This window comes from Aulonocara stuartgranti (assembly GCF_965226115.1).
Source record: "Aulonocara stuartgranti genome assembly, chromosome: 1".
Lineage (NCBI taxonomy): Eukaryota > Metazoa > Chordata > Actinopteri > Cichliformes > Cichlidae > Aulonocara > Aulonocara stuartgranti.
This window is the reverse complement of record NC_138939.1, coordinates 9,674,613-9,687,203: the sequence shown is the minus strand read 5'-3', so window position 1 is coordinate 9,687,203 and position 12,591 is coordinate 9,674,613. Positions and strand designations below refer to the sequence as shown.

Genomic DNA, 12,591 nt, shown 5'->3' with positions numbered 1-12,591 from the left:
TCTTCAAGGAACACAAGGTCCTGCTGACAGGTACTCCTCTCCAGAATACAGTGGAAGAGCTCTTCAGCCTGCTTCACTTTCTGGAGCCGGCACGCTTCCCTTCTGAAAACACCTTCATGCAGGAGTTTGGAGACCTTAAGACTGAAGAGCAGGTGAGCTTAGATATGTGCACATTCTGTCTCAAGAGTTTTATTCTCCATGACAAAAATACACCTTAGAGAAAAACTGCATCAATGTGTGTTGTGTTGTTGTGCTTTTATGGCTCCACACAGCACCTTAATATTTGCAGAATCTAAAAGAGATCTTTCTTTTCAGTGTTGGTTTCAGTATTTTTTTATGAATGGGCAGCCAAATTTCAAACACACTGCTCATCAGTGAAGATACTGTTGAACTGGAGCCTATTCTAACTAGGGCACAGTCATAAAACGCACACATCCAACACATGATGAATAATAACAATTGATAACAGGTATTGCACTGCTCAGTGCTGGACTATGTGACAGTTTCGCATTTCCTGCTACATACTGCTGTTTGGCATTTCATTTTTAGTCAGTGTTACCAAAGAGGTGTTCAATGGAAGGCTGCTGAAAACATCTCAATGTCAGGAGTGTGGAAGTGTGGAGCAGCCAGTGTTCAACACATGGAACTAAATTTAGAAATGTGTAATTCTTTTCATAGTAAAAGCTGCTGGTGCTGTTAGGAGACTTATTTTCTCCACACAGCATAACTGATATTAAATGAAGTCCTGCACAGGGTGTGTAATAAAAAAAGCACTTTGTAAAGCTGGCCCAGTCCTTGGAGTGTAATAGTATCTACACCGTGATGCTGCACTACAGCACAAATTCATGATTTGTGAGATGTAGGTCTTCATAAGATGAAGGAAAAATTACTAGACATACATATGAGATGGCCTAGATTATACCTCTTTGGCAAGCTACAATAATAATGATAATATGTAGAAGGTGACTCTGTAATATAAAATACTGTGCTTGGATCAGCTTTACTCTTCAGCGACTTCTGCTTTAAGAGTGAAATTGTATGTGTTACTATGGTTGCGCTTAACACCAAATGATGCAAATAGTTTCCCCACTGTGGCATTTCTTAACAGTAGCTGGAAATGAAAATAATTTTGCAGTCAACTGCTGAGCTAACACCGAGTTACACTTCTAGCCAGTGATTATTTACATAATGTATGTTATCTACTTTTAGTGGTTCTTTGCATCACCCGCTATACTTGTGAAATACACATTTCCATGTGTAATGATACGTGTCTGTCTATGATATGGAACAGAAATTGAATTTCTTCATTTTTTGCTGCTCTGTAACTTTTAAAATACACTTATTAAATGCAATAAATCTAAATTTGAAAATTGAAATTTGATGACTTGGATAATACTGTTCGTTATAACCCAACACAGCTACAGTTGTATCCTTTTCAAACATACAATTTTTAGACCCCAAACAAGTGCAGCATAGAAGCAGCTGCCAAAGGTGAGTTCAAACTGTCTCTGTGACCCACAGGTGCAAAAGCTTCAGGGTATCCTGAAGCCTATGATGCTGCGTCGTTTGAAAGAAGATGTGGAGAAGAAGTTGGCTCCGAAAGAGGAAACCATCATTGAAGTTGAGCTCACCAACATTCAGAAGAAATACTACCGTGCCATCCTAGAGAAGAATTTTTCTTTCCTGGCTAAAGGAGCTGGCCCGGCAAATATGCCCAACCTGGTCAACACTATGATGGAGCTAAGAAAGTGTTGCAACCACCCCTACCTAATCAAAGGTAGGACAGCGCTGAAAGCTTAAATAAAGAAGTTCTGTAATAACTGCAAACTAACAGCTTTTGTTCTCACCTTCTAGAGCTAACAGCCAAATTTAGCCAATTTACTTTCTTTCTGTAATCTGCTTTTTTATGGTACACAAGTACCATTGTTTCTCATATAATTATGCTCTTAAATATCAGTCATTGAATCGAAATCCGGCTTTAAATAAAATAATTAATTTTGACAATACTTTTTTTTAATGCGCCCATGTCTTTGCTATGACAGGAGCAGAGGAAAAGATCCTAGAAGACTTCAGGGAAGTGCACAGCCCTACTGCCCTAGACTTTCACCTGCAGGCTATGGTGCAGTCTGCTGGGAAGCTCGTCCTCATTGACAAATTGCTGCCTAAAATGAAGGCAGGAGGGCACAAGGTGCTCATCTTCTCCCAAATGGTCCGCTGTCTGGACATCTTGGAAGACTACCTCATTCAGAGAAGGTAACAGGATGTAACTAGACAAACTGTAGTCCTGCAGTTCAAATGTGATATCACCCTTACTCGCTTACCTTTGACCTCGTTCTATCCAGTCTGATAGTAAGGAAGCACCATATCTGTTGTACACAACCAAACAAGGTTTTAGTTGTACACTTAGTAGTAGTTTTAAATGTTCCTTTCTACCTGCATTGTTTAAATTTCTAATTTCCTTTATGTTCAAAGAGATGTCAAATTATCACACCAAACTGCCAGGCACTTTACACGACAGCCTGCTATTTTAATCTTCTCTTTAGCATTTGTAACTTGATAATGTCTCAGTTCCATCACAGGGTTTTAGGTTTAAATTTCAGAGTGCAATACACGGAGCTATTTCAATCAGTATACGTGAATTTTTTTTTTTCTCTTTCATCAAAGATATAAAGCTAATGTGTACAAACTAAGTTCCAGCTAAAGCCCTTCACTGTCCTGTTCTAGCTCTTCCTTTCTCTTTCTCTTCTTTCTTTCTGCTGGCTGCCCACCAGAAGCTAGAACAAACCTCAAGCTATTGTAAACATGTGAGGTGCTGTGCAACACAGACCTCAGACAGGGTTCAGCAGTAGGTTACAAAAGCCCTCAGGGCTCCATCACATTAGACAAGTGGGAGATTCTGAGGTTTCTCTTGAGTGGAAGTGGATAACCCCAGGAAGAGCAAGGGGTAGGATTGTAGGAGGGGATGATTGTGGACTCGAGGATGAAAGAGCATACTCACCTCTTGTAGAAATAGTTTTATATTTCTCGGGTTAAGAAAAAGGGAATACAAAACAAAACAAGAATACTTGATAGTGTGAAGACCATAAGTACTGTGGTCTTGTTTTGAGTATGGATAAATTAATATGGCTGTCAAAGAATAACGCCCACATTTTGGTGTTTGATTAGATAAGCACTATACCTGGATCCCATGTACAAGAACTCAGAATAAACTATTTAAAAAGGTATTGTACAAACATTCATCATATTTATTTCATTTATGTTGCAGGTATCTGTACGAGCGTATTGATGGACGGGTTCGTGGAAATCTGCGACAGGCTGCCATCGACCGCTTCAGTAAGCCTGACTCAGATCGCTTTGTTTTCCTTCTGTGTACAAGAGCTGGTGGGCTGGGAATCAACCTCACAGCAGCAGACACCTGCATCATCTTCGACTCTGACTGGAACCCACAAAACGACCTGCAGGTAGGACTCAGCAGTGGGTTCAGCGAAATGCTGTAGACTTTGTTTTATTGCTGTTTCGAGAAAGTGGCATACTAACAGTTATCTGGGATCTGCTCGTGCAATTAATAGGCAGCAAAACTAGCCACCATGGGAAGTGCATTACACTGTGTCTAGTAAAAAGTACATGTTGTGAATGCTCAGTCATTCCACAAACAACTTACATGTTATTTGTTGAATCTCATTTTAATGAGTCATTTAAGAAGAGCTGTCTGTCAAACCAATGTGTAGATATGAAAACAAATTATATGCTCGGTGCAGTTTCCTCAGTTTTTGTATACTTTACAGGCCCAGGCTCGCTGCCATCGCATCGGTCAGAACAAGGCAGTGAAGGTGTACCGTTTGATCACCAGGAACTCATATGAGCGAGAAATGTTTGATCGCGCCAGCCTCAAGTTGGGTTTGGATAAAGCAGTGTTGCAGAGCATGAGTGGCCGAGATAACAGCCTGGGAGGAGGCACTGGGGGAGGGGTAAGTTTGAGAATTGTCCATACGGTCTGGAATAGAAATGAGTAGTTAAATCTTGAAATCTTGTAAATTAGAAACCATCTTGCAGAATTACACGAGCCCCAGCGCCAATGACTAATGCCTCATATGGGGAGATGCAAATAAATTATAATAACATGTTTTTTGTTTTTTGATCGAAGTGTTCTGTTTATTGTTAACGAACAGTACACCGTCCACTCTCTTCTCCAGCTTTGCCATCTTAAACTCTGAAAAGCTGGATATGAAACAAGTTAATGATCTCCTGAAAATTATTACATTTATAAAAGACAAGAGATCAATGCTGCATTTCTTTCAGCTGCCATTCCAGTAACATAAAAGTTTTGACATACATACCCGGGATACTGAATTACATTAGGAGGACACTGTAGCAAATGTGAAATGACACTAAGCCAATTTTTTCTTGTCAAGCCAACAAAAAAATAAAAACTAAAACGTGAAGGTCACTCTTAAAATTTCCACTTGAAGTGTAACCGATCCTGTTAGTCTAATCTGTTTGTGAGGGAGTGTGTCAACACTGTGAGGTGTGTAGGTGGATGCTTAGCTGCAGTTTGTGTCCCCTGGGAGTTATATGAACAGTAAGGAGGATGTATTAGCAGTTTTCTACATCTGGTTTGACTGAACATATCTGCATACTAAACAAATGCCGGGGTTGGATATATAGCTGCTAATTTTGTGATTTTAATAATTCGGCACGCTTTTTGTCGCTCTATCTGTGTGCCTGCATTTAGTGTGCTATTTCTGTCAACTGGAGATTTGATCAACTCATGCATTATGTAGTGCCATTCCTCCTGTGGTTCCATTTCACACCTGAAGTCTATTTTGTAGACTTCAGGTCTATTATCATGTAATTATAACAGTGTTATAGTTTCATGACTTTAATGTGATTTTTTTTTTCTTTACCTTACAGGCTGTGCAGCAGCAGCTGTCCAAAAAGGCGATTGAAGATCTGTTGCGACGTGGGGCCTACGGGGCAATCATGGATGAGGAGGATGAAGGGGCCAAATTCTGTGAGGAGGACATTGACCAGATCCTGCAGCGCAGGACAAAGACCATTACCATTGAGTCTGAGGGACGAGGATCCACTTTTGCCAAGGTAAAAAACAAGAAATCTGATAAATAGAACTCGTTAAGTACAAATGATTTAACATCAGCTTTATCGCCTTTTGTGTACATGAGTGTGGAGATTGCATATCGCTGGCTATTTAAAATTCTCAACCTGTGCCCATTCCTGACTCAGGGATACGGGGAAAACCAAATATGATTATAACTTAATGTGATTCTGATGTCTGCTTTCAGGCCAGTTTTGTAGCATCTGGAAACCGTACAGACATCTCCCTGGATGACCCTAATTTCTGGGACAAGTGGGCCAAAAAGGCTGACATTGATATGGATATGGTCAATGGCAGAGTGAGTACCAGACTAAAATGGATACAATATCCACAGAAATGGATAATTGGAATGTGACATACACAGGACATCTATTCCCTTTTAACTGCATAAAAGACATAAAGTCCATGAAATTTTTTCCCCCTCTACAGAACAGCCTGGTCATTGACACTCCTCGTGTCAGAAAGCAGACAAGGCCCTTTAGTGCCACCAAGGATGAGCTAGCAGAGCTTTCAGAGGGCGAGAGTGACGGCGATGAGACCAAACCTAAGCTCAGACGAAACTACGATCGCCTGAACAGCTATGGCCGCACAGAGTGCTTCAGAGTAGAGAAGAACTTGCTTGTCTATGGGTAAGATACATTTAATAAGTTTAACCTAATACTAACTATTAAATAACATAGCTGGTATTTGGAAGGACTTACCTGAATTTTTGTCAACAAAGAGGCTCCTGAAAAATTTGTAATAGATTGAATTAAACATCCTATTATCTCCACTTGAATTTGTCCATATACATACAAACAAACAAGACCATCAGGATTATAAATTACAGCAATATGCATTTTTGCTTTAACACTAAAAAACATTATCCAAACTGTATATAGAGTCTGCTTCCATACTCAAATGAGTATTCCTAAGTGTGGCATTCCCATTCTGTTTCCAGATGGGGTCGTTGGAAGGATATCCTCAACCATGGCCGTTTTAAGAAGCAGTTGACTGAGTGGGATGTGGAGTCCATCTGCAGGGCCTTGTTGGCCTACTGCCTGGTCCATTATCGTGGAGATGACAAAATCAAAAGCTTCATGTGGGACCTCATAGCCCCTACCGAGGATGGACGCACAAAGGAGTTGCAGAATCACTTAGGTGAGTCTCAGCAATTCAAGCCGACATTTACTGACTTTATTACAATCAGTAAGTAGTAAGAATTAATTTGAACCACAACACTTTTTTATTTTGCTAGGCTTGTCTGCCCCAGTTCCTCGGGGGAGAAAGGGTAAAAAGATGAAGACCCAGTCTAGTTCTTTTGACATCCACAAGGCTGAGTGGCTCAGGAAGCACAACCCTGAGCATATGCTTCAGGACGATGGCTATAAGAAGCACCTGAAACACCACTGCAACAAGTAAGTATTCACTTATGGCACTTTTCATCCAATTTGAGTTTCATCAATTAAGACAAATAATGTTCCAAATGACCACAATATAGAGGTTCTATATTGCTATTTCAAAAGCATTATAAGATAAAAGAGAGTATGCATTTAACTGGCTTATAGTGGAGATGGGGACTAATTGTCTATTGCTGTGTTGTTTAGTCTCCCGTGCATGAGAAAGAGGTGTGTGAGTGCTGATGTAAAACTTTAAGCTATTATAGAAACTGGCAGGTGGTGATTATTCTCTTTTAACAAAGATGATCTCAAGTTATTTTTCGTGTAATGAAGCCTAAGTGTATGAAAATACAGTTTGCACGTGGCTCAAATTTTAACCGCGGCATCTTCAAGCAACAATAATTAGGAAGCACTAAAACATGTATTGGAGCTGACAGTTCGCTGATTGATTAACAGACTTGACGTTGACACTAGCTGATAAGAATCTTCATGAGGCTTCAGCCCATCTAATGGCTGTCATAGATCTCTCTTATTTACAGAGGGGGGAATAGCGCTGTAAAACGCAGAGCTTGTGTCCATTGGGCTTTGGATGCAGAGCACTGAAGCTTCCATAGAAAGTTCTCCATTGTTTCCTTTTCCAGTATTGCTGAATCCAGGGATTGTCTGATATGTGACACACCGGGCAATTGGGGACATGCAGCTAGCAGGGTTTGCTGACTTGTGCGTTTTCCCTCTGAGGACCTGGAATGTGACTGGTGGGGTGGGGGTGTGCACTGGCTTCTTAACAGACCCACAAATGTAGGACACAGCTCTTGCACAGCAATGGTTGCTATAGGAAGAAGGGGTAAATTACTGTAGACTGTTTGCTAAAAGACTTGAAAAGTTTAAAGCATCAACAGGTTATGAAACTGGATCATAGTGGGTGATAACGATGTGAACATCTTGGACCTTACTGAATAAAATGCAGTAGATTTTTTTCCCCTTTTTACTGCATGCTGAATAATATAATTATGAAAATATACTTATACTATGCAGGTTTAAGAAGACATTTTATGGTCATTGCGTGTTTTGGATGAGAATATTATCTATGATGAAGAATCTCTCTGTTACGCTGATGGTGTTTTCTATGTACAGCCCATTGGAGATTTTTTGCATGCCACTCATGTCAGACATACTTGGGTTATTTGTTTTTGAAAGACTGTGTTTGACTGTGCTGAGATCCTCTGCAGCCTCTCTGAGTGAACCACATCTCTCACACACAAACACAAATGCAACTAACAGAGGCTTGGAAAAGGGGTGCTGACAGGCAGAGGAAGCAGCAGCTGCTCCTGGGCGGGTCCAGTCACACAGGAATATGGAGGGTGGAGGACGGAGGGAGGAGGACGTTCAGCTCTAATTTACCAGAGCCACAAGTCCAGGCCGGTCAACACAGACATCCATCACTCCTACAGATGGACAGACTCTGGAGCCCTCCGGTTGTTCATGGTCGTGTCAGTAAATGAAAGAAGGATTTTGGGCTCATTTATAACAATATTTAGCCTAGTTATACCAGAAGAAAGATGGAATGCCTGACATGATGTATTTGTGAGCAGCAGCCCACAGTTTTTTCAGTGCTCTTGATAGAAAAGCTGTGCTGAAAAGAAGCCTTGGCAGGAGAAGCAATGGATCCATATGATGATGTATGAATATAGTGGTATAAGTGATGAGAAAAAGTGATCACAAATACAAGGAAGCAGACTAGCCTGCCAACAATGGTACTAACAGAGATGTGACCTAAAAAAATCATTTTAGGATTTTTCAAAATTCATTCATTCATTTATTTATTTTTGTCCTTGAAACCTGAGAGCCAAAATTGGCCAACAGGCATCATGATGTGTTCTTACAGAATGACTAGACCGTAGGTCTTCGTCACCAAGAAAATCTCAAGGCTTGCTAGACGCTACAGCTCTGGTACACCAGCACATCGGTTCCCAGCACTTCACTGTCTGCGCTCAAAGCCTGCTGCCTGTAATGTGCGATCATGCATCACAGAGCTAATGTCTCCCCTGTGAGTCAGCCTCCTCTCTACCTTGTCAGCCTCGACTTCCCAGCCTTCATCTACTGCCAGTACAACCACATGACAACTGGAGAGAGACGCTTGTCTGTTCATTCAGTCCTCAGAGCCGAGCTGTGGATGTGCTCATGACTCCCTTGTGACGTCTATACAATAATGTCACTCTAAGTGATACAATAATTCATAGTTAATTGATCAGGGTTGGCACATATGCCGGTCTCTTCAGAAGAGTTGGGTAGAGTCTCCTGCTCCGTCAAAGGCCAGTACAGTGGAGTATTTATAGCTGTACTTTGCTCTTAGTACACTTAAAGATGAGAGATTATAGGCATAAATTGATGAATGTGACTAAATGTATAAGTGAAAATGAAATGAGTATACAATACAGTCTGTAGTCTGACCACACAGTTAATTGCATTCTGCCCAACAAATTGGTGAGTCTGTGTGCGTATGTCTGTGTATTGTGTATTACTTCTGCTTGCTCAGCAGGGCTGAGTGGTCAGGGCTTTGTTCTGACCAGTGGGTTTTCTCTGTGCAGGGTGCTGCTCAGGGTCAGAATGCTCTACTACCTGAAACAAGAGGTGATAGGAAGCCAGGCCCAGAAGGTGCTAGATGGCGTGGACTCCAGGTGAGCTTGACTTTTACCTAGTCTGATGATGTCAACTTGGGTTGTTTGCACTGAGAATTAAAACCGTTTATCACTAAGATGAGTTTTTCCTGAAACTCTTATTGCTTGGGTCTCCATTAGAATTTATTTTTGGCAAGGACTATACTATACTCTTCTTAGGACATAACTCATCTGTTTATACTTAGCAGTAGACAGCTTTTAAACCTTTATGCAGCATTTTTATAATTGTACACTACTCGCAATCTCACTGTACAGAAAAGACCAATGCTTCCTCTGCCTTAATACAACAGTAAATGCCTTGATAGAGATGTTAAATGACAACTCTGGTTAAAGGGTTAAAGGCGTTGCCACAGACTTCTCTCCTGGAGTGGTGTCATTAGCCTATGGTATCAACCTGTTGAGGGAACAAATGATCAGCCAAATTCATTAGAAGGTTGCAGAGCTCCACCTGCTGGTGAAAGACGGGACTTATTTATTTTCTGCTCAAGAACAAGATGGTTCAACTACAGTGCTTTTGCATCTTTGACGTGGCCAGATTCAACACTAAATTCACTATAGCAACCTTATTTGTATTTAAGGTATAATGCCACATTGTGATCTTTTCAAAAACATGCCAACTGCCATGAACATGAAATGACTATTTACATTTTACAAATAGCTTTGTATGGATTAACAATAAAAGACGTTTGTATTGAAGCAAATAGATGTATAAGGGTTTTGTTTTTTGTTTTTTTTAAGTTGTTTAATCAAAAAATATATATATATATTTTTATGCTAAATTGTTTATTTCAAACAGTACATTTGTATTTCTGAGCAGAAAATCATTATATCAAATAAAGCTCTTAACGACCAAAAAAAAAAAAAAGTTGTTTAATCAAATCCAGCTGCTTTTTAAAAATGCATCAAGAAGTATCTTTTGAAAAACGGTCACAACTATCAGCAAGTATATTGAAATGTATAAACATCACTCCCCATAATACCCGTCTAAAGCTGTGCGTCTTCTTGTCCTCTACAGTGAAGTAAAGATCTGGGTTCCAGAGCCTGACAATTCAGAGCTTCCAGCACTGTGGTGGGATGCAATCTCTGACAAGTGTCTTCTGCTGGGTGTCTTTAAGCATGGTAACACAGTTTTTCTACTAATGTGACTTGCTTGTTTGTTTGTTTGTTTTAAAACTTCAGTACAAAAAATGTAATTCTGGATTTTAAGTTCCAACTAAAAGTTAGCTTTTAAGTTAAGCTTTTTCCGTGATGATAGTGGTGAGTTTGGTGAAAAGGAAAAGTCAGCATTTGTTATTTAAAGTACCATCAGTGGAAACCTGCTAAAATATTTTTCGTTGGTGGGAAATGAACCAGCTTGTCTACTTCATATCTGTTTCCATGCATTATCCTTAACTAATTTTGGTGTTTACTTATCCTCCTGTGCTTTCCCAGGTTATGAGAAGTACAACACTATTCGTGGAGACCCTACCCTGTGTTTCCTAGAGCGTGTGGGAAAACCAGATGAGAAGGCCATCGCTGCTGAACAGAGAAACAATGATTTCATGGATGGGTGAGTACACGACACCCACCTGAACTGTTAAAATACTTTGTCTTTTACTTTCATTTGATTAGGCTGGTCCAGATATCTTTTAATCTGTCATCTGCAAAAAAAACCCAACAAGACACAAACTTTCTCTATGTGGATAGGGATGTGGATGATCCAGAATACAAGCCTGCTCCAGCACTGTTAAAGGACGACATGGAGGTAAGGTCACAAGACTCAAAGGTGAATGTTGCTATTTGATATTTATTCCCCAAAATGTTATTCTGTTCATGTGGATGTAGCGTTTTTCTGTTCAGCTGAACAGAATCAACTTTTTAGGATTTCCTTACCTGGATGATTGAGCATGCATCAAGATATTTGATACTTAATTTGACTTGTTGGGGTTGTCAGTTCTCCAGTAATCTTCTTTAAACATATATTCTTCTCATTCAGGACGACGCCTCTTCTCCTGGAGACTTGGTTATCACTGACAGTGCTGGAGGTAAGTATTAGATGCTTGTAATTCACAGCAAATTATCATGATTACAAGCACAGGCCTCCCACGGGCAGGAGAAATCTAGAGATTTCAAGTGGTAAATTCAATAAAAATATTAGAAATAATGCCACTCTTTTTGCTGTTTATTTAATTCAGATCCTGTTCCAGTGACAGAAAGTGAAAGTGCCTACTGGCCCTCCCCCTCAGTGCTGACAGCCAGGCTGAGACGTCTGATAACAGCTTCTCAGCGCTACACCAAGAGCCGCCAGATCCTACACATCCACCAGACTCAGTCTCAGTCCTCCCAGCAGACTATGGTGCTGTCTGCTCCACTTTGCCCGCTACCCCCCACTCTCAACGACACCCTCAACCCCAAGATGGCTGCCAAGATTGAACGGCAACAAAGGTTAGAACACAGATTATATCAGTGATGGCTGAAAAAGAAGCAATTCAATATTCATATGCTCTCGTAAAAGCAGAATATTATGTGTCGGGGTTGGGCAGTGTGGGAACCCATTACCCAATCTGCTGACATAGCCTCCCAGAGCAACAGGCAATTTTCTAGGATTTCAAATGGGCCAATGGATATTCATTTTCAGTTTTAAAAATAGTAAAAATAGTAAATACAAATCAAGATTGTTAACGATAGCCATCAGTCTTCTGATGCACTTTTTCAAATTCTATTCTTAGTATCGCAGTTTCAAACATGACTGGTCAATAGTATGCCAACCAGACATCAGAAATCTTTTTTTTTTTTTTTAAGAGAGAGCGTATGTTTAACTAATAGAATTTAAATTTATTTTCCACTTTCAACAGATGGACCAGACGAGAAGAGGCTGACTTTTATCGCGTTGTCTCTACTTTTGGTGTCGTTTTTGACCCAAACCTCGGGCGGTTTGATTGGACCAAGTTCAGGGCTATGGCTCGGCTGCACAAGAAGACTGATGAGAGCCTGCAGAAATACCTTTGTGCTTTTACTGCCATGTGCCGACGTGTGTGTCGCCTGCCACCTAAAGAGGGAGGTCAGATGCTCATTTTCTTATTTGCAGACATGTATGCAGATCACAATGTCATATATTATGGTCCAGTCACACCTATATCTGAAGGGAAGATCCTTCAGATTATTTTCAACAGTTAGTGTCTCTAAGCCATTTGATCTCATCAAGAAAATCCATTTAGTTGGATAACTTAACGTGAAAACAGTGCTTCATGTAGTATGTGGCTCACTCAATCCTGACTCCAAGGTTCTGTTTTGGAGGATGGTCTGTAACACCTTAGTAAACAAGCTGGCTCAGCAGTTCTGAGGTAGACGACTGACTGATAAGGTTAATCATTTGTGGAAAGATAAACACTGTGACATTGAAGCTCCAGACAAAAACAAGTCTGAGAGTTTCCTGTTGAGA

General features: G+C 40.4%; 1 protein-coding gene across 7 annotated transcripts in view; it reads left to right on the top strand.

The window, feature by feature from the left end:
* chd9 (chromodomain helicase DNA binding protein 9) overlaps positions 1-12,591 on the top strand; it is a 73,025-nt gene that overhangs the window by 51,695 nt on the left and 8,739 nt on the right. For all 7 annotated transcript variants that reach the window (XM_082542026.1, XM_082542024.1, XM_082542025.1 and 4 more), the window contains 17 exons: positions 9-152; positions 1,522-1,777; positions 2,043-2,253; positions 3,266-3,461; positions 3,786-3,968; positions 4,912-5,097; positions 5,301-5,411; positions 5,543-5,742; positions 6,054-6,253; positions 6,351-6,510; positions 9,081-9,170; positions 10,186-10,289; positions 10,602-10,719; positions 10,857-10,914; positions 11,146-11,194; positions 11,345-11,594; positions 12,005-12,210. In XM_082542026.1, the coding sequence (XP_082398152.1) occupies positions 9-152; positions 1,522-1,777; positions 2,043-2,253; positions 3,266-3,461; positions 3,786-3,968; positions 4,912-5,097; positions 5,301-5,411; positions 5,543-5,742; positions 6,054-6,253; positions 6,351-6,510; positions 9,081-9,170; positions 10,186-10,289; positions 10,602-10,719; positions 10,857-10,914; positions 11,146-11,194; positions 11,345-11,594; positions 12,005-12,210 (2,722 nt within the window). The remainder of the gene's footprint in view (positions 1-8; positions 153-1,521; positions 1,778-2,042; positions 2,254-3,265; positions 3,462-3,785; positions 3,969-4,911; positions 5,098-5,300; positions 5,412-5,542; positions 5,743-6,053; positions 6,254-6,350; positions 6,511-9,080; positions 9,171-10,185; positions 10,290-10,601; positions 10,720-10,856; positions 10,915-11,145; positions 11,195-11,344; positions 11,595-12,004; positions 12,211-12,591) is intronic.